General features: G+C 39.8%; 1 protein-coding gene and 1 long non-coding RNA gene across 10 annotated transcripts in view; one reads left to right on the forward strand and one right to left on the reverse strand.

The window, feature by feature from the left end:
* Positions 1-22,029, forward strand: part of frmd4a (FERM domain containing 4A) — a 113,650-nt gene that overhangs the window by 46,773 nt on the left and 44,848 nt on the right. For 2 of the 9 annotated variants that reach the window (XM_028032592.1, XM_028032578.1), the window contains exon 1: positions 7,703-7,721. The exons of 5 other annotated variants lie outside the window; for them this stretch is intronic. Coding sequence is in view for 2 of the 4 variants with exons in the window: in XM_028032587.1 (XP_027888388.1) it covers positions 7,554-7,721 (168 nt within the window). In the remaining 2 variants the exon portion in view is untranslated. Of the gene's footprint in view, positions 1-7,538; positions 7,722-22,029 lie in introns of those variants that run through there. 2 more of the 9 variants (XM_028032587.1, XM_028032634.1) reach the window with 2 other exon arrangements.
* LOC114153891 (uncharacterized) lies at positions 937-21,677 on the reverse strand. Its single transcript, XR_003597443.1, has 4 exons — positions 21,640-21,677; positions 16,483-16,568; positions 1,708-1,764; positions 937-1,607 (listed from the first exon to the last, which is right to left on the reverse strand). It is a non-coding gene; the product is annotated as an uncharacterized LOC114153891 (long non-coding RNA).

Here is a 22,029-nt window from a genome sequence, read left to right on the forward strand (position 1 = left end):
CTCACTTCAGAAAAACATGCAGTTTCCTCTGACTATAAGAGATTACCATCATTTTCTTCCTCACATCATATTTTACAAGGCATCTTTTCAGCTTACATTTTATAAAATGTTCTTCAATCTCAAAGCCGTTCATTCTTTTTTTATGTGATGTTATTATAATCAATAGCTCTCTTCTATCACTTTAAAGCTAATATGTCCTATGTATACTCAAAAGTCATATTTTTTTAGTTCCATTTAGAAAAGACAACAAAAACACACCCGAAGTCGGAATCCCCACTGGAAAAGGGGTCACCAATCAACTCTGAGTTCAGTAATCAAATGGCTGCCATGTAAGTAAAATATAGTCAGTGTTGCAGTTATAAACTATTTATTAGCCAAACTGACATTTGCATTGAATTATGCTAGGGTTGCACAAAGTTTTGTACAATTACGAAGCTTTTGTGTTCATCTATTGGACTAATCCAGTCAGAAGCCCGTGATAACATAGCTTTATTGTTATGTTATCATGACACACCATTTGTCACCCATTGATTGAACCAGTGCACTGGCTGGGTGTAGATGGCACAGCATCTCCAATTAAGCATCATTTGGACCAGTTCTGATCCACAAAGAATTGTGTTTAATGAACTGGCAGGATAGGACAAATTTCAAGATGTGTGTGTGTGATTACTAGCGTAATACATTTCATTAGTAAATATTTGCAGTGGTTGATGAAATTATAAACTTAAACAGCTCTGACACATGACCTCTGACCTTGCTTTACTCTTCATTTCAGGGGTAATTTACTTCTATGAGACCTTATCACTTCTTCCTGATCCTGACGTTAAGGAATGCACTCACACAAAAGTAAACAAACTGGCTGCTAGGCATCCACTGCTTTGAGATTTACTTACATTCCTACAAATTTGTAATATTTTCACAAAATCTCGCTTTAAAAAAGCTTAACTATTTCTTTAATTTTGCATAATATAGACATTCAAGTAAAACTAACAAAAATGACTTAACATCAACAAATATTGTGTCGCATAAAAATTCGGCATTATAATAAACATTTGCCAAAATGGTCGTAGATCTATGACTAACCCATGCTACATAAACTCACATAGGATATTTGTCGACTACAGACTGACAAAGACTTTTCAGAACCTTTAAGTAAGAGTGGCAACAGAAGAGCTAAAAGTGCTTAGATATAGTACTTGAAAAGTCCTAAGTGTTTAATATAATGGCAAATTGTGCAGTCAGTGCTGACAGTTTAAAACGGCTCCTTTTAAGGGGGATGTTTTGTGTTTAGATTGCCTTTGAGCAGTTAGAATTAGGATTATCTCCTGCCTTTGTTATCCTGGTATCATGTTAAGCGTCTCAGCTCTCTTTTTTGGGGGAAATTAAGCTGAAAACAAAACAAACAAAGGGAAGCGGGGCTGCGATTAAGTCAGGCATATGTGTTTTTATGTGCGTGTTTTTATGTGTGTGTTTTTGTGTCGGTTTAAATTTTAGGATCAACTGCTCTCCATGGAAACATGTTGTTGTCAGGGCACCGAAGTAGCGGCATTGAGGGTAGAAAGGTGGGAGTTTCCTCGCATCCACATGTTTACGAGGCTCCTTTTAAGCTGGAATGCAAGCAGACAAATGTGATTTAGCATTATAAGCCTGAAATCTAGAAGCAAACAGACAGGTGATGAGGCAGGAATACCAATCAATCCTTGTTACCTTAAAATGTGTTTTCTGCACCAATCGCAGAGAAGGTCAGCACTGGACTCCGGCAATCTGCGGGTCAAGCCACTGATGTTATTGTCTCGACATTAGTCAGAACGCATTGAAGCTCCTGCAAAGTTAACGTGTCAGCTAACGCTCTACAACAACGAGCTGCATAAGTTTAGGTTTAATTTATTTATCACTCCCCCACTCCTGTTAGTGTGGATCAGTTTCGAGTTGTTGGCCCTGCAGCTCTGCTTTGCCTTGCTACAGTATTGATTCCCTGGGATTTTGAAATGCCCGCAGGACTGTAGATGAGGGCTGTGGTCAGTCGGTCCAATTAAAAACAAAAAGAGAAGGTGGAGAGATTGTGGAGGAGAGAAAGAGAAACACCTCCTGAAGGTCTTGTACCACACCCTGTTTGGCATGAAAAGGGACCCCCCTTTTCTCCCCAAGGCTCAGAAGGAGGAATGTTATTGAGTCAGAGCGGGGACTCTCACCCTCTTGTCTTTCATCACTCTGAGGTAATGTTAATTTTCCCCCATCCAAAACCCACCCACAGACCTATAGGGACATGACACAGCTGCGTGCAAGTTCAAAGTAAACCCAAATGCCGCTCTAATAAATGTGGAGATGATCTACTGACTGTGGGCACAGGCTGAAGGCAGTGAACTGCTGATAATGTGTTTTCTCTGTGGAGACAGACTGCCAGCAGGGTAGCCATAGTGAGGTAGGACTCTTGTGTCCACTGCCAAAACATCCCTCAATGGATGGATGGACGGATGGATGGATGGAAGGAAAGACAGCTGTTTTTGTGTGTCCCCAGTCACTGTCACCTTCATGCAGAGCTCAGAACAATCCCATCATTATCTCTGCTTCTGTGTTCTCACACATGACAGCATGGGGTCCTCTAAAGAGCAAGAAGCCAAAGAATTCGAAAGAGGAGAATTTGATGGGTTGATGGGAAAGAATCTGAATTCCATCTGTCCCGAAACAGGATGTGGAGAACCCGAAATGTTCCTTAAATATCCCCGGCACAATCTGTGCCCTTTGTTCCACAGAGATAACATGTCTCTGTGAGAACGAAGGCACTGTCTGTGACTCACCCACATGAAGGAGTTTATTCATAGTTTGAGTGTGTGTCAATCCTGCAATGACAGTGTACGAGGGATAAGAAAGAATAGGTGGAGGGGGGTGTATGGAAAAAAAAATTTTATAAAGATTGCTCAGACTCAGCTGAAGATGGTGGAGGCAGCATGAGTGTGTGTGTGTGTGGAGGGAGCTGATTGGGTGACAAAGAGAAACAGAGCGGGGAAACGGTTGCAGTCTGTTGTTTTCCAGTGGGTGTACTGCAGTAACACGGTAATCCTCATTAATATTTATCTGCCAGGCAAAGTGGAGAGAATGATTAGCTCGTGAGGGAGAGTTTGCGTACGTCCGTGCAAGCATTTTCCTGAGTGAACCCCCTTCTGGGCGTGCTTGTATTAAATTAAAGATTGAAACACATAAACTAGGTCATCTCTAACACTTAGGAGGCAAACAACTCCCAAATCTTCAAAGGTTTTATGTCATCATGGGTGTTTTTTCTTACTCAAATTGCTACAACATGAAGCCTGTAGAAAATATTTCCTAAAAAATAAACACACAGAATCCCCCCCCCCCCCCCCCCCCCCCCCCCCCCCACTGTCATGTTTCTCTTCAGCTGCATTATGTCATCGATTTCCCTGCTTGCACCTCTAATACAATCACATTAAACAAGACTGATTGGAATTGAATTTCAGCCCTGGCTCCGTGTCACTTGCAATCTTTCTTTACTTGACAGCTAACACAGCGTGGGCTGAGAACAAACTTATAACAAATTAAACCTGCTCAAGCCGGAGCTGCGCTGTCGCAGATAAAAGAAAGACAACTGTTCTAGTGGATGTGTGCATCTCTGCTGATAATTTTCTGTGTAGGTGACCCATTTCCCTCCGCCGCTCTCCAGCATTCGCCCCCGTCTCTGACTCTCCTGCACTCCAGTATAGCATGCATGAGTGAAGATCAGAGCAGGAAGAAGATTGAGAGATAGGGAGAGATGAGAGGGGCAGATTAAAGAGGCAAAGAGACGGAGAGAGAGAGAGAGAGAGCGGCAACGTAGGAGGCATGGGGAGATTACACAGTGAAAGTTAGCTCCTGGTTCTCCTGTGTCCTGTTTTTTGTCAATGACCACAATTCATCATGAAAGCCTAGATGTCACTGCTGTGAAACCCTGTACAATATGTTGCATGTTTTAAATACCATTCTGACCGTTTAATTGAAAAGACAATATCTGTACTCAGGATTTTAAATTATTGTTCATTCAAACAAGAAATTTGTTTCTAATCGGAGAATATGTTGATAAAATTAACAAAAGTACTTCCAAGGACAAGAAAGCATAAAAGCAACGGACCCATTAAATCCAAGTAATTTAATGTTTTTCTTTTAATGCCACTTTTTAATGTGTTTCTTAAAGATAAAGTTAATTTCTGTCAGCCACAACACTGGGCCATTCTAAAGCCCCAAATAGTTGCTTTCTGCTCTTCATTTTGTTTCTATGGTCATAGTCAGTCAGCTGGCACACTGTCGCTTTAAGCCCCAGCCCTGTTTTGACCTTTCCCAGGATTCAGTAGGACACTGTAAACACATAGAATCATGGGAACAGAGCACTGTCATGCCTAAGCCCTTGTCTTCCTCCCCATCAGGGGAAATATTTACACCCTATTATAAATTATAGCAGCAAAGCATCTCTAGTCAAGGCCCACTTCATTTTGGAAAATTTACACCGTAGGGATAGGTCACATTCCTCATAGGCTTCTCAAGACACTAGTGATGGTACAACAGAAAACAAGGCCCTAGGTGGTTAAATAAGAATATTAACTTTATAATTCTTTAAAATATACTGAAAAATATGAAGGAACCAAAAAAACATAATCTAAAATTGTGTCTAACCTGGAATAATAAGATTATCAAAACCTCTATCTGGCTTTTAAGCAACAGACAACATACTAACTGTCTAATACAAAGATATTCAGACACCAGGTCAGCAGTCAAGGAGCAGCCGCTTTGATCTAAAACAATATTATGAATGACAGAGGTCCATAAAAGCTCATTAAAGCTATGCAGAGTCAGACTGGGTTTTATGAAAGAGCAAAAGATTACTTTATGGTACATTTAAAGTGAAATCTCTATTTATAAAATCTTTCCTATAATACTGTAGAAGAAGAGATAAAAATTATTATTATTATTTTTTTTTATTTTAAAGGTTACAGGTGAAATAAAAGATCCTACTGGCTTTCAGGACACAAATCCTGGGTTTGAACTCAGGTCTCAGCATTTCAGCCTTTTCACCACTCATAAAACAGTAACCGTTCATAATTCAAGACATATTTTTTTAGCTGCACCGTCAAGCCAGAGTTTACAACAGACTAGGAACAAATTTCACACATTATACAGGACCACCGATGTTCTGAGTGCAGATCGTATATTGGGATTTGTCTTGCCTCCATGTGGCCATTGTTGCAAATTGGTGTGTGTAAGCAATTATAAGACTTCTAATTTCTGTCCCAATAAACACAGTAATTATATAAGCCTTTTTCTCTTGGCTGAGATAATACACTTTCCTATTAAATAGGTCAGATGAGGATATTCAGTCCTGGGAATACTGACTAAGAGGGGAAAAAAACAAGTCATTTTTATGTCGCAAACATCTTGACGAAACTCCCAGGGCTGTCAGAAGCAACATGTCCTTGTGTTTGAGACAGTATTATGTTGTTTGGGATTTTTTTTCTATTCAGCCTGTATGAAGGGTTATGTTAAAATGGTTATACTCTTAAACATTTAAAATCCTCATAGATCTGTTGAAGTACTACAGCCTGAGCCACTCTTGTTACACTAGCGCCATCATATGCCTGAGCAATGAGTTTCTCCTTGTCATCATTGAAAAACGATTATTCAGACGCTCCAAAAGCATGGTATCTATTAAATCACACATTGCACTTGCAAGAAAGAAGAATGGTCTTGGACTCCAGGCTGCAAATCAAAATATCTTAACACATAGACCAGCTGTGTCTGTGTTGAAGCATCAGTGGTCTGTCTCATCAGCTTGAATGGCGACACATATGGCAGTACTGAACTCATTCGATATATGTCCCCTGCTGACCACCATCATGCACTCCAGCAGCTCATTCTGCACAGTTTTGACATGCCATTAAAAACAGCAGCAGTTTCCATGGTGCTCCTCAAATACTTCACCTACTGAGGCTAGAAAATCCACAGAAAACACCAGGATTGTTTGAGCCTTCATCTGCATCTTTTTATTGCACACAAACACTCCACAGAACTTCACAAGGCTTATAAGATGGGATAGAAAGTGACACTTTCAGCTCACCGTATCATTCTGCTGCCAAGGTGCTAGCCTGTAACTTCAATCCAACAATGTGGGCACATTTACCTGCCCAAACTTTGAAAAATTTCACACAACTGTCCATGTGGATCTTGGATGACCAATCACTCTACACCTTTTTGAAAAGGTGGTCTATATTGGTGGCTCCTTCAGTTCTGCAGGCAGTGTTATCTGCGTTACCATCAGAGTAAAACAAAATTTAGCGGAAGCAGCTTAAAGCATTTACAACCTCACAGTTTACGAGGCATGGCAACTCTGTGAAAATCCTTGAAAATATTCCCTTGGTGAAGAAACTGTTAAAAACTGTTTTCTTGGCCAAAACGATAAAATCAAAATTTCTTTGATAATACGACTGAGTTTCTCCAAGCATCAGCAAGATTGACATTAAACGTGATTATGTGGACAATTACTGTTTAGACATAACTGCTTGATATGTATGATATAATTATGTGGGAAGAGGTTGCCCTCTGGAACCTAAAAGTAATGTGTTTCTGTGTTTGAAAGGTGACCATAAATTTCATTAAAGTCATTCATAAGGTCTGGGGTGATGAGGACTTTGACCTCTGTTGTCCATAAAGGTCGGGACTTTACAGCATTGTGTGTTACACTGAGTGGACAATGACACTCCCCTTGAGTTGCTTGTTGCCCAGTGAACGAACCACGCATGCATCAAATCCTAATAGAACACTCTAATACTTGTAGTAGTAACGCAAAACATTATCAAAAAGATTAAATAATGTGGATACTTTTTCAAAAACACTGTATGTCTGAGCTTGAAAATTTGTGAGTCCACATGCAAATGTGTGTCGCCACTGTAGTCCGAGAATAATGAACAAACAGTTACTGTCCAGTTGGAGCAGGTGTGTGAGAGGTGTTCAGCTTGTAAGCACATCCCTCTCTTCTGGAAAACAAACACCGTGAGAGAGAAAGTGAGAAGACTGCTTGCTCTCTGCAGTTTGACGGAGTGCATATCACTTTAAAACCAAGTGCCCGTCAGAGAAAAACTGAGCGAGGAGCTGCACTTCCTTAGTGGGAATGTTTGTGTTTGAGGCCAACAGGCAAAAGCTGCTTTGCTTCAGTTTAAGGAAGAAAGAAGAGGAAAAAGGAGAGAGACAGCAGTGGCCACTAACTGTTTGAGACTGGGACAGTGGGAATGACTGGGTTTGACCTTCAGGACACATCAAATAATTCCCAGGGAGACGGAAGACCAAGAAGGACAGAGATGACAAGTAACTTTGTTTACAAAGTGGATGAAAATATTATCTACTGGAGTTAAATGGCACCAGGAGGACACTGAAAACTGCTGTTACACTTATTTCATTGCCTGGTCCTCAGTGTATTTTACTTTGAGTTGTTCACCTGAGAAAATAAAGCTCTGACATCTGGATTCCTCTCTGCCATAAACTCATCGTGTCATAAATGTCGCAGCATTAGTTTGATAATGGAGGCTGTTTTATTAGGTCTAGACGACATGGTCTGTACGCGTCGAGGTCTGCTGCGGACTCTCACCTCCACAGCTGTCCAGCGAGTTTGTGTGCATGCCAGGAATCTTCCAGGGCCCCTGCATCTATTTCATGCACACAGATGTGTTTCAAGACCTCTTTACCAGGTAAATACCTCCTATACTCAAGAAACATGGTAAAACAACTATTACATTTGCTTCAGTGGCACCTGGAAAACAAACTATTATTAATACATTTGTCATTCTTGAGTGTCAATATTTGAGACCGAAGAAAACAGCAACAGAGGAATCAGAAAACTGAAGGCTAAGTTTATTCTTCAAGAAATAGGAACTTGAAGAAATCCAACTTGGTTTGACTGAAGGTCAGACCAGGGTTAGAATTGTTTTTACTTGTGTTCATCTGCAACCCCAGAATCAGCTTTTGCTTTGCAAATACTGTCTGTAGAGTTCTTTTGTTGTTTGGCTACCAGGAAGTTGTATTGCCAGGCTCTTCATAAAGGAGCTTGTAACCAAGCTGTTAAGCTTGAATGTGTAACTATGGTCGTTAAAAAGGTAGATACTTAACAGTTGCATGGTTTTCTTGCCCAAAGTTATTTTCCCCCCTGAAAACTTTGGATTCTTATTTTGCCTGTTTTCCTAAGTTTCTTCATAGCTTTTTAATTATTCTAATTTCATTTTTTGGAGTGACAATGTTTCTTAGGTCTTAGTTTTTTCAAGCTATGATTCAGCAAAATGGTTGATCAGCATTCACTTCAGCATGATCAGATCGGTACTTGCTGCTTTCATGGAGCAATTAGTATTCCCTGGACATCCCAGCTGCCCTCTATGCAGATGGCACCACTAGAACAAACCCAGCAGACTGAGAGAGAGGCACTCTCTGGGTCTGTGTGAGGACAAGATTGCACTGCTTTGGTCAGTCAGGTCATTAGAACAGAAGGTTTAACCAGACATCTCAATACACTGTGTATAAAAATACATATTTTTTCCACTGCCTGACATCAAATCATACCAACTCTATTAAACTCTAGGTCAGTTAGAATTACTTAAATTATTTCTTTTCAGTAAATGCAAGAATGATAGAAGATTTTTCTCTTATTCAATTCATTTGCTTGGTCTTTGAAGGAGTTTCTTGTATGACTTGGGTCAAACATTTTGGACATCAATGCAGGTATGCAGGCCTACATTTCTTTACATGTTTTCTTTGGAACTGGGCTTGGTCATGGCCACTCAAAAACACTGATTTGTGTGCCAGTGCCTCCTGTAGCAAAACATTCACACAACATGATTCTGTCACCCCTATATTTCACAGTTGGTTAGATGTGCTCAGGCTCGGGAGCTTGTGCCTTACACTTCCAAATCTTGCAATTGTCATTTCCTCCAATTATTTTAATTTTAGTTCTGTCAGACCACAGGACATTTCTTTGAAAGTCTTTGTCTTCCTTGCTGAGTGACCTTTCAGTCCACGTTAGTACAGGACATGCTTACAAAAAACTGAAGTTGAACCTAATTTAATGTCAAACAGTGAGGAAAAAAATTGATTCTGTACAGTGTTTGTACATATCTGGTTTCAACTGTACATGCACTCTAAGATAAACACACTCATACACACACATGCAACCCCACCATGTGGGCTTTCCTGTTTTTTTTTTCCTATGCATTCTTCTTTGAGGAGTAGCTGAGTTGTACTGACTTTTGCGTTAAAATGTGGTCCAATGTAGCTCCTTAGACTAAGCATCCTGAGGGAGGAGAACACAATCAGAGGAAGCTGCAATTATTTTAAACATCATCCTTAGTTAACACCCCCTCCTACTTTAGAGACACAGCCAATCAGTAAATCAGTTTCCAGCTGCTCTTTTTGGAGTAATTCCACTGAAGCGTTTTGACAAGTTACCCACCTTTAATACAGAGAGATATATTCCAAGGTGGAGCGATTAATAGTGAAGACAGTTGCGTAGTTAGAGAAGGAGGGGGTCAATGTGTCAGGAAACAGGATGGAGATTCTCCTGCCTTCTATATAACAGTTAATGAGAAACACAGCCTTACAAAATCAAGACACACAGGAGAGAAAGACTGACATAAACTGAGAGGAGTTTAACTTTGTCAACATATTTAGTCAATTTTCACTCTCTGTCTTCTTCTCTTGCTCCTTTGAAGTGAACAAAGTCTTTCCATATTTGTCATAATTCCTCCCAACAACAAACTTTCTGTTTTTCCTTCCTAAATTCTTTCACTTTTTTAGTCCAGACTTCCACAAAAATCTATCTCCGGCATCTAAGTAGCCCAATCCATGTCCCTGGTCAAGATATTTTACAACACCTAAGGGTGTGCTTTACACCTGCAGTGCTTTGCATCTTTGTGTGAAGCAGCATCCCGTGTGATGAAGCTGCAGTGCTACACCAACCAGCAGATTTGTATCATTTGTAAAATGTTATTTGTTCGCACAGACATGCACTTATTTCCCTTTTGAGAGCTCAGCCGTGTGTTTACACTTTCATACATCAGGCTGAGTAATATTGACTCAACAGCCTCCAGTCACACATTTTCCTCTTGTGTTGTGACCCTGTAAAGAGGGTTAGAACCAGCAGGCATGTCAGGATGGTGCTCTGCTGTGCTGTGTTAGACAATGTCTCTAGGTACTTATAATTTCTCGTGTTGTTTGGACTCATACTGATCTCAGCTGTGTGCATTGTATCTGTCCTTTGTCTTGCCCGCTCCCCTCCTCCCCCTCCTTGCAACGTGCCCCCCCACCCACCCACCCAAAGGAAGGATATCCTGCAAGCAGCAAGTGCAAGAACTATAACAAACACAGGTGGTTGGGCTTCCTTTGACTTGCAAGGATCATATTTACAGTGTCTGGCAAAAGTATTCATATCCGTTAATACATTTTGTCAGGTTGCATGCGCAAACCTCTGTGTATTCTATTCAATTTTTGAGACAGAGCAACACAACATAGGGCATAATTTTAAAATGGAAGAAGAACAATACAAAGCTTTATTTTTTATGGTTATACATTTTGGACCCTTTATGCTGATACACCTAACAATGTATCAGTATCATTGTAAAGGGGGATAATGAGATAAAGTTCTTCTTTGTATAATAACCTTTTCTGTGAAGGCATCAGACATTTCTTAAAAAAAAAAACGTTAGTGAACAAACAGTACCAGCATGCACAAGCTTTGAACATTACATGAAGTACAGTTTAATTCTGAAATCTGAAGCATATGCAACAGCAGAAAACCTGCCAAGACCTGAATTGTGGACAGGAAAACTATTTATTCTCCACTCCACAAACCTGACCCCATGAAAAAGTTGCTATTGTTGAAATAAAGCCATAATAAGTCCTGTTTGCAATGTGCCATAAGGAATAATGGGGACACAGCAACACCTGCTGAAGAGAGTGATCTGGTCAGATAAAACCACAACTAAACTTTTTTGACCCACATACATGGTGGTGGCAGCATTATGCCTTCAGGATAATTGTGTTCATCAGGGACAAAGAAGTTGAACAAGGTGGTAGGAAGATAAATGGATAATTGTACAAGCTGCATTTTTAGCAACATGCAGACATATAGTTTAGATCAATAGAGTGGTCCAGTCAAATGTCAGACCTAAACATAACTTGTGCTAAGACTAGATAATTAATGGTAACAAATGCTCCTTCAGTCTGACAGAGCTTTGCAAAGTAGAATTGCAAATCAATTCAAACTGGTGAAATACTTGCAGCTGCAATTGACTCTATGCAAAACATGAAAAACCATGTGGGATTTTTTTTTCCCCATTTGACAGTTATATACTTTTGTGTTGGTCTAAAACATAAAACATGAAGTTTAAATAGATGAAAAAAGTGTGAATAACTTTGTAAGGTGTCGTACCTCAACATGTTATCTTCCATCTTACATGACATCTGTATTATTTTGTTCTTAATAAATTGCAGTGACGTGAACAAACTCTAGAGGGTTCATCATCCCGTTTTTTAAACTCAACAAGGTAAACATCCTACTTACACTCATTTATTTCCTGTCACAACAATTACTATTAAGAGCAGCTGGCAGGAAGCTGGTTCTCCTAGAGGCCAAACAACAATCTTTGAGCCTATCTGTTTCCTAGCAACGGTACCCCAGTGAAAGGTTTTATACATATTTAAAGTCTCAAATCATATCCCACTGATCATGCATATTCATTATTCCCTGCCACTTGCTTGTAGGCTGGCCTGGATGACGTGCACACTGAAAAGCAGGCCAGTTAACTCCCACTGAACTCATCTGGTCTGATTTCCTGTGAGAACAGCTCTGTCATAAATCATATTCCTTATCCCATTGATGTGTGCCACTACGATACAAACCAGACACAAACAGACACTAAGCATCTGAGTTGCTCAATTTGTCTTCTGTCATGGTCTCAGCTCACTTGTAGCTGTTCAATTAAGTCCTTTGTTTTGTGGTCTGGTGAGCTCTGGGCTCTCAGTCAAACCACGGTGGGTTTTTCTCTAAGCAAGTGGATTTCTTTAATGTTGGGTGGTTGTCAGCAACCTTTATTCCGTTACTTTTATGTAGTCCATCTGCCTCTCATGTTCACTTTATCATTCCTTTGTTCTCATATTCCACTGAAGCAACAGCCAATAAATACCCCAGTGAGAGGTAAGTAAATACCCAGAATGGGGGAATCTGTGTTAATTCCCAGCTTTCCTCTGTTTTTTTCCATGCTTCCCATCCAAGTAACTGTTGGACGAAGAATGACATTGAACTTGTGACTTCCTACTGAGGCATTTTGATCGTTACTGCCGTCTCCCAGCAGTCTTTACTCACTCTGCCAGAGTCATGATCTGAATGTGAGAATTTTTTTTTTTCCCAGAACCAGCAGTGGGAACTTTTCAAAAGGGAGGCCATTTTCCCCAAATTTTCACTCTGCTTTGTTTATTTTATCTACAATGTTCTAATTTGTTGGCAACTACCTTGAGGCATGTTTGTGTTTGATATCCTTTCACACACAGACACATACATGCCTGAAGCCCAGCTGATGGTTAAAGCCGTTCACAGTGTTCCCCCGGGGATACGGCTCTATTTGCATAGTTTGTCTGGAAAATATTTCCGCTGGTCCATTCCCAGATTTATCACATGTTTAGTGTGTGAATGTAATTGTGAGAGATAGTGTGTGAAATTGAAGCCAAGGTTTACTGGCATCTGAAAACAGGGTAAAGAAAATGTCTCCTGTGGAGATCAAAAGCTAAATTGTGCACTTTACTTTTTACAGGCCTCTCAACAAATCATAAATTGTGATCAAACATTAATCTTTCATACATATTTTGTTGATATAAACTTGTTTTATAAATAGCCTGCCAATTTACAGCATCTCAGCATTTTAAATATTAAAGCAGCAGCAGCCCTTCAGTATAAATAGCTCACTGAGTCAACATAGTGGCTTCGTACTGTAAGCTTCTTAGTCATTCCAGACTCTTAATTTCTCTGGCGATGTGACAGTTTGTCAGATTGCTTGATGAGATGGCAACTTGTTTGATTAATTGCATGCTCATGCACTTAAATCCATGTTGTGCAACCAGAATCACTCTCCTCATTCTCTAAGTTTACTTTCTTTCTACAAATACCTTCAAAATTTTACATAAGAATACCCTATTATGACTATGTGTGAGATGTTTTTGAGTATCATTCAAATTTATTCGAAGTAGAAAACCGCAAGAAATTACATTTGCACAATGAGTGCAGTTTACACATACTACAATGTGCTTTTGCTGGAATGGCATACAACCAGAATTTACGGAGCATCCAAATTTCCCATTTGTCTCTGCTTAACTTGAACTAGTCCCATACTTTCAACCACTAAAATAAACATGTGTAACCTTGCTCGTTTATTAGTGAATCAGACTTTTTGTGTGCCGTGTTTGTTTTGAATCTGCTGTTTAAACAGGGATGACCAATGACTGGTGTCAAATTTGGCTGACCTGTGCAGTGAGCACTGAACCTCTTGCAGACTGCAGCCAGAAACCGTGTTTGTTTCTGGTCACATTTTAAGATGATTTATTTGATTCACTGTAAACCAGGTTAACATTGAGCAGCCTAGGTGGTATATCTGGCAGGCACCAGTTTAAACCTTCTAAGTGTTTCTCAAACTTAGCCAAAGTGAATATAATATGAGGTTTCTTGAGGGTAGTCGTCTCCTGTTGAATGATCTGATAGATTTAACTATGGCATTATTTGTGGGGATGTAAGAGCTTACAATGTTTTAAGTTCAGAGGTTAGGGACTCGGTGTAGAATGGTAATCCCAGAGGATTACCACGGGAATCTGGTAAATATCTGAGGAAATCCCTCTGAGGGACTCCCAGATCCTTTATTTCCATTGATATCATGTCCTCCAATGTTGGGTCTATGTGTGTTTGCCAAGTAGAAGTTTGATCAGCTTTAAAAGATTGGGCAGCAAATTTTGGTACAACATCTATAGGTCAGAAAAACACAATATGTACATGTACACACTTGTCAAAACCTATGTAAGTTAAACATTTATTCATAATTTTAAGCTTTAAATAAACACAGTTTGAAAAATGACAATCTGAAATGCCACTACTTGCATAACAATAGAAAAAAGTCAACCCCCTTCACATCTGTGACTGTGATTGATGGATTGTGTGTTTTTATTTACTGAGTTGACAGTTTCTACCTATACCTTCAGACTCTGGCTCTACTTGAGGCCAAATGGCAGATATTTAATACCCTTACTGGTGACGGGATTCCCCTTAGACTGGAGAAATTGCGCCCACACTCGCACAGAGAACACACACAGCTGCCAAAGGGCTCTCCCTACAGATGAGCCGGGTCATTTTTCATTACCCCACCTCAAAGGAATCAGGCGTGCAGAAATGGAGCTCAGCTGCAACGAGCCAACACTATGGATTGATAAATCTTGCCTGCAGAGCGCTGTGGAGGGGATAACAGTTCCTTTTGGCTCCACTGTTTGTCAATACTTCAAAATAGATGCTGGAGGAAGAAGAAGGAATGTCTCAGTCTGCACTCTGCTCACTTTGTCACATCAGATCTCTCATCACCAACTGCTTTTTAATATTACTATTATTTATGTTCCCTCTATACGTCTGCCTACTTTATCTTCAGTTTTTTTTCCCTCTTTTATTCTCTTTTACCCTCCTCAGACACTCCCCCTGTGAATTTCTCGCCTCTTTGTTTTATTGCTGAAACCTGCATTTGTGTGGAGTAGGTGGAATGATCAGAAGGAGGTTTTTTTTATGTACTTTCAAGTGTTTATCGACATTCTAATCTAGACTGAGATTCTCTTTGCTATCCTGGGATTGTAATACTGTCATGAGCTTCTTTGTATTATATTGTGAGGGAATACTTTTCTGGGTATCTTACTTCTACTTTTGTGTTACAGTGCCTCCTCCTGCAAGTGTCCTACATTTCTGGCACAGTGTGCATGCAGAGTTGGCTGGGCCTTCTAAAACATTGCCATGACAACTTTTGTTTGCCTTTGGGGGAGAGGCTGGCACTCGGTATATTTGAACACCCCAGTGTGGATGGACTGATAGGTACTGTTGTTTGTAAATTCAGTGATTTCTATGTGACCCAGTGAAAGTAAGGTTCTTTGAAAGCATAAAAATGTAATAAGAGTTAAAGTTTAAAAATGCTGTACAAAGTCAGTGCATTGAGCAGTTTGGGCTTAATTATTCTAGTCATATGTGTAAATTAAGATACCATATTCAATATTTTTGTTGTTTTATGGAAAATTATTCACATACTTACAGTATGTCTTTTATGTTTTGTTTTTGACAACAAAAATTATGTAATGTCTATGAAACAACAAAAATTAACCTATATATTTCTTCTTTGAAGAACTTGGCACATCCTACACCTTAATGGCCAACATTACCTTCTTTGGATGAAATAACTTCATTGTTATTTCAATGAAGTAGTGGAATGCATTAAAAATGTGACAGACAATTTAGATAGTGTCTACAATGATTGTTCACCATCTAGCAGTCACTAACATCAGTCTTAAGGAAAGCTTGACACAGCCCTCACTTTTAGCTGTGAGATGTTTGAGGGGTTTCTTGCATGTCACCAGTAAGGTTCAATCAAATTGGGTCAGTTCCGGAGCACTAGTATATTCCTCTGTGAATATCTAATTACTACCACCCACATACATGCATATATACATTTAATCACACATGATGACAAAATCAGCCAAGAACAAAGAGTGCCAGGATATTTTTTGCCTGTGCTTTTCTGCTATTTAGACCCCAGGGTACATGTTTAATTGGGTAGTGGAATGCATTAAAACTGTGACAGACAATTTAGATAGGAGTATGCAGACAGTTTTATTTATTATTCAACAAGATAAATGAGTAGAGTGCTTGGTATTCTATTCAGTCAAAAGGTAGAAAATAGAGGCTATCAGCTTGACTGCTCAACTTCAGTCAGTGCCCTTGAGTTTATGCCACAGGCTTTGTGTCCAACTTTGAGGGTGCAAGTGTGGGAGTAAGTCTATGTTGATATATGAAAACAAGCTAATACAGAAAATATTTCAGTTAAGCAGAGGTCAAGAAGGAAGATTGTCCTAAACTTTTTCATCTATCCTAAGAGAAAAGCATAGACATTTTACTAATTTATGTGTGACAATCAAAGATAGTCTACATCACCATGTCTCTGTGCATGCATTGCCGGTGGCATCAGTGAACACCGGGCCACAGTGATTTCTCCCTGTGTAAATTATAAATGAAGAGAGGAGGTGTAGGGGTAAGATATCCTTTCCCTGTGAACGGCTCAAACAGCCAGTCTACATCCTTGCAGATCAGCCCCAATAATCACTGAAGACTGTGTTTCATTTAAATAAAAGTCCAGAGTACATGACATCACTGGTACAAGCTCGTCACAAAACTGTGCTCACCTCATTAGTCTGTCTGGAGTGTGTTCACCCCTGCCACCTCAGCATCACTTCAGTACCCTCTCTCGGGTTCCCAGGTCTGCTCAGATCTATTTAATCAAAAACACAGAGGATGGAGAATATATTATGATAGGAATGCCTATGTAGGCATTTAAAGAATGTGTAAGAGAAGGGACGAGCTCAGGAGACAAAGTAACATCAAAACATGGCATGTTCTCATGAAAATATAATTAAATTGAAAGAGACATTGGTGGTGCTCATGTGCAGATCCTTGAAATTACAACAAGCTGCAGAGTCTGTATGTGCACCAAAGTGATGATTTTCACTTAGCTGGACGCACTGTGGCGCTGTGTCATAACGCTGTGCTCATGAAAGGCTTTTATAGACTTGTATATCATCACAGGAGACGTATGCTGTGGACTTGTTTGAATTTTTTTCTTCTCTATTTTAAAAATAAATCCAGGCACTGCATGAGTGTTTGTGCACATCTATGTGACCCAGCATTTGTCTTACATTAGTGAAAGAAACCATAGTCAAAACAAGATTATGGAGCAGATAAAGAATAAAATAGAGCTTGTGTAGACATGAAAACACTCATGGTACAAGTGTGACCTTAAACAGACTTTTTTATGGAAGTGGTACAGTCATTACAGTAGGATGTTCTATTTCGACAACTAGAAAAGTCTTGTCATGCTTTACGCAGACAACATAGTTATCTGAATCTAAAAACACCACAATTCAGTGAGCACTTAATTAGGAGCTCTTATTTAAGAGCTTAATTAAATGGCATGAATAAACCTGATGGCTTAGCTGTATCCCACCAGTGTATATGAACTAACTCAGCAAAGGTTTTTATACAAATTGCAAACTATTTTCTAAACCTTTCTTCTTGAGCAAACTGTTGGTTATGGCTATTCTAAATGCTTAAAGTCTAAAGGCCTTCTCACCAATAATAGAAATTGTATTGCTATGGTTGACTGGTTGGTCAGTAGCTCAGAAGTGTAGGCTTTACCAAGCTGTGTTTACCTCAATGTTATTCTGTGTGGAAGTTGTTTCCACAGGAAGAAAACTGTAACCATAAGCACTTCTCGGGTACCACCAGTTAAAGTCAGATAATAACTTGTTTATTTGTTATTTCGTACATAGGCAGCTCTGGGTGTATCAAACCTGAAAAGGAAACTTTATGCTTTGGGGGAATAAAATATGTTTTCAACCTCTGTCAATCAAAGGAGATGATAGGTTAGGAAAAGTTGCCAACTTCATAAAAATTTCTAAATGGAGGAGTGAATTTTGCAGGTAATTTATATGGAAACTGCTTTTAAAAGTTCATAAAAGATCTCAATTCACAGCAGCGTGGCAAGAGAAGAACATGATCTCTGCTAAGTGATAGCTTTTAATGAAAAATTATAATTAGCTCATATTTCATATCAGCAGGTCAAAACTTCCCAAAAATTGAAGATCAGTAAACATTGCATCTAATAGGTTGGTAGTTTAGGGTCTTCTGGTTTCAAATGGCTTGAAAATATGGACCAAACAAAATCCACCGTACAAGGTGACTTCATATACCATGCTGGAAACTTCAACATTTTACAGCAGTATCCTCAGTGAAAGTGTCTGGGTAGTATTTTAAAAGGGATAATCATCTCCATCTGTCAGTTTCACTCAGTGTTGTGATTCTATGTAAAAGCTGTTGTGGGGGGTTGTGGTCGAAGTCTGGGAATGGAGGTTTGTTGTAAAATGAGAACAAAGCAGAGCTGAATACAGAAATATCTCCAGTTTGTTTGAAGAGCCAGTATGTTTCTGATTTTCAAAAGGGGGCTAACTGGAACCATATTTCTGTCCAAAGGACACTCATGGGTAAGGAAGGGTGGAGTGCAGAGACACATACACATGCATGAATGTGCACACTTGAACAAACAAAACAGATCTATCCCGGTCAGTCGTTTCTCCAGATATTCCTGGCTGCCTTTCCATGACCCTCCCTGCTCCATTGCACTATGCCACCTCCCAAAATGCAACGTAAATAAGGCAAGGTTTTCAAGCTCGTCTTTTATTATTGTTATTATTATTATTAGATCCCATTGAATTGTCTTGTGCTTTTATGCATCTTCTATTTTAATCTCACCTGCAGCACACTGGTTGTGGGCACTGCACCATTAATAGCACTGACAAGCCTCTTCGACTCTAGAAATCTCATTGTCATAAATTACATCACGAGTCTGTGTTTCAAACTGCGGTCGCTCGGAGTGTGACGAGCTCAAATCTGTTTATTTGGCCTCCATAAATATGGAGGGAAAGCAGACAATTGAAGGCAGAGCAACTCGGAGAGCAAACAAGTGTGTCAGTCTCAGCTGCCTACCGCAGCGTCCCACAGACAGGGTTGAAGGGATTCCTCATACTGCCTCAATTAACCGTTCTGTTGTGTTTATATTATGCTTCACCGTTAGAAGTTAACTTTTCGAAGAAAGATCATAAGCCGTATTGACCCACCACGACTGTTATGTGCGCCCATTGTTAATACCAGCTCACCATTCAGATCTTTCCACTCTGGACACAATCTTCTGTTGAAATATACCAGATCAGCACCTCATTGCAACCACTGTCTAGCTAAAAATAGAAGTCCACTGGCTCCACAACAAAAATCAGTCTCAACTGTTAGTCATTCACCCTAATACTGCCTGCAGGTCCTGGAAAAGGCAGGCAGGGAATAATAAGGGTAGAGGTTTAAACACTGAAAAGATTGGATTCACAAAATCAGATGCCTTTTTCACAGTTCGTCCACCCATGCTTCCTGCCTTTCTTTCCTCCTCGTTATAGTTGTCGAATTTGCCTCCTCTCACTCAGACTCCAACTCTTATCCATTTCAAACAGGAAGTACTATCCATCAGCTCACTGTCCTCACAAGCCTTGTCCCATTTCCCCACAGAGAACTTTTCCTTCATTTCCCCCCCATCTTTCTCCATTTAACAACTGGGTCCTTGTCAAATAAAACTGAGGAAGCCACCAATAAAAGTGGAGATATGCATTTAGTTGGAGAATGAAAAAGAGAAGCCGGTGTTTATATTAAAGCCAAAGAAAGAGTCATCTGGAGATGTTTAACTTGGACAGGCCAGTTTCCGGTGTCTGGAGCAGGCCAAAAATATCCCGAAACAGCGAAATCCATCAAAGGGGGGGTGAGAGGATACTCCTCCTCATTTCTCATGTGACCTGTTACATTTAGCAAACTAAGCTGAAATTTGGGATTGCAGAATGCTCTATGGCAGAAACAGTATGCCAAGAACATTAAATTTAACTGTGTCTTGTTGCTTAACGTCAGAGAAGAAAACATTTCTGGTGAAGATTAAGTTCAAATTTCAGACATGTTGCAACTTTATTTGGCTGAAATGAATGAGTCTGAGAAGGCAAACAAATAAACTGGTCTCTGATGCTGCATGCTTTACATATGGCCTTACACTATTTTCGTAAGGCAATGACATTTTCATATATGAAAAAGACTTCTCGAGTTATTCAGACAAGCTTGTGTAGTCTTACAGGTTTAAACTTGTTTCTACCCTACACATTTCTATTTATTTGTCATACCATAAAACTGGTTGTATTTTGGCATTTTACCGTCTTGTGGTTTCAACGGCTCCTGCACAGCTGTGTAAGGGGAAAACAAGTGCCCAATTTAGGCTACAGAAAAAAAAGAAGAAAAAAAATCTCAGACTAACGGCTGCAGTGGGATGAAGGCCACTATTTAGCTCTAACCTGAGAGCAGGATTTGTGTTTTGGTGTAGACAGGAAAAAATGAGGTTGAATTCTCAGCCAGTGCAGATGCAGAGTGTGTGCATCGTAAACAACTCTGATCCTGAGGCTGTTTTTGAAATGGGCAACAAGGTTCACCTTAAAGGACACCGTTTTACTGAGAATGGCACAAGTGCTAATAAGTTAGCTATCAGATGCAAGGCTAGGTTCACCCCATAGTTGTACACGATATTGCTGCTGATGTTAGTGTCTGAGGTGTGTTTCCTTTTTGGCAGTAAACTAAACTTTTATTTTGCAGTTTTTTCAGGGTTGTTTTTTTTATTGATTTTCCAAGGAGATGCAGGGGAGTGTCAGGACTGAATTTGATCTAGTACGTTATATAATGAATTATACTCATTTTGCCCATAGGGATTTTAGCCCATTCTGTATTTTCTATTGGGGTTAAGAACATTTTTAAAATATTATTTTCAATTAATTATATGCAATTAGCAATGTGTGTATGTACCCTAACTATGAAACTTCCAAAAGGCTGTCAACATTCCCCTTTACTAAACTTTGCTTCATACAGAGGGTCTAGACTCTCAGCTATGGAGAAACGATTACTTCTTTAAGTTCCTGGAGGCATGGACTCTGTTGAAGTTTTAAATTTTACCCAATGGACCTTACCACAGTGGCCGCTTTTCATTGGCTGATGCCCATTCTACGTGGTCACGTGTGTGGCCGTCTCACAAACAGACGCTTCCCGTTAGCGAAGTACAGCATAAAGGCAGAACTGATACAACTTCTACACCTTGAAGCCTGTCTGCTACACAGTCTTACGTTAGCTAAACAGATCAATATGCAATGTGTACTGTATCTGACAAACACTAAAGATTTTATTTTAGCAGAAAAGGCTTTGGACTAAACTGTTACTCATGTTAGCCACGTTAGCACCAAGTACAGCTAGTCAGTCAACCATCGCTGTGTTCAGGGAAGCGCTGATTAATAATCGAGAAATAAATATCAAGCCTGGAAACTTGATATCGTAACGGACTGAATGTTATGTTTTTAGCATAATCTTTGCTCGTCTTGCGGGGCGCAGGCGGTTGTCACGGTAACAGGTGTGCTCCAACACACACCTGTGTGTGTTGGAGCACTCTTTAAACTACAAAGAGAGAGAGAGTAAAAAGGTACGAGTGGTTTTGAGTTGATCACCTGTTCGGGTTATTTTACCTTTGTTTACCTTTGCTGTGGCGCATTACAGCCGCTGTAGTTTCTATATGCTGGAGTAATTACCTCGTTCGTTTGTGAGTATACGTCATTCACAACAAACATCAAATAGAACAAATATATTTCATACACAACAAATGGCTTCTACCGCGATAATTATGTGAAATTAAATTAATTATATCCCAACTTCAGAAGATTTGCCTTTACCTTTACAGAGCTCTTTGGTTCCTCCTATCAGTCTGTAGCTTCTCATATTGACGTCATCAAACCAAATTTCAGATCTACCATAACTGACTGACACCTGCTGGCCTCAGGTTTGCAACCAGCTTGTGACTGAGAAACCAGTAACCTCCTCCCAGATGATGACATGAACTTGTTAGTTCCTCTGTCCATTGTAGTAGCTGATATATTGTGAAAATCCATTAGAAATGATGCACTAATCCAGTCATGTTTACATAGAAACAACGCACCGCGAGGCTTTGCTTGTGAGACTTGCGGTCACGTGGGTCGGTTGTGGGCGGAGCTTGGTAAGGTCCATTGCTAATGTTTATCTGTGAGGTATGCAATGCCATTTGCACACTATGTAGCTTACCGGAA

This window comes from Xiphophorus couchianus, chromosome 2 (genome assembly GCF_001444195.1).
Source record: "Xiphophorus couchianus chromosome 2, X_couchianus-1.0, whole genome shotgun sequence".
In the NCBI taxonomy this organism is placed as follows: domain Eukaryota; kingdom Metazoa; phylum Chordata; class Actinopteri; order Cyprinodontiformes; family Poeciliidae; genus Xiphophorus; species Xiphophorus couchianus.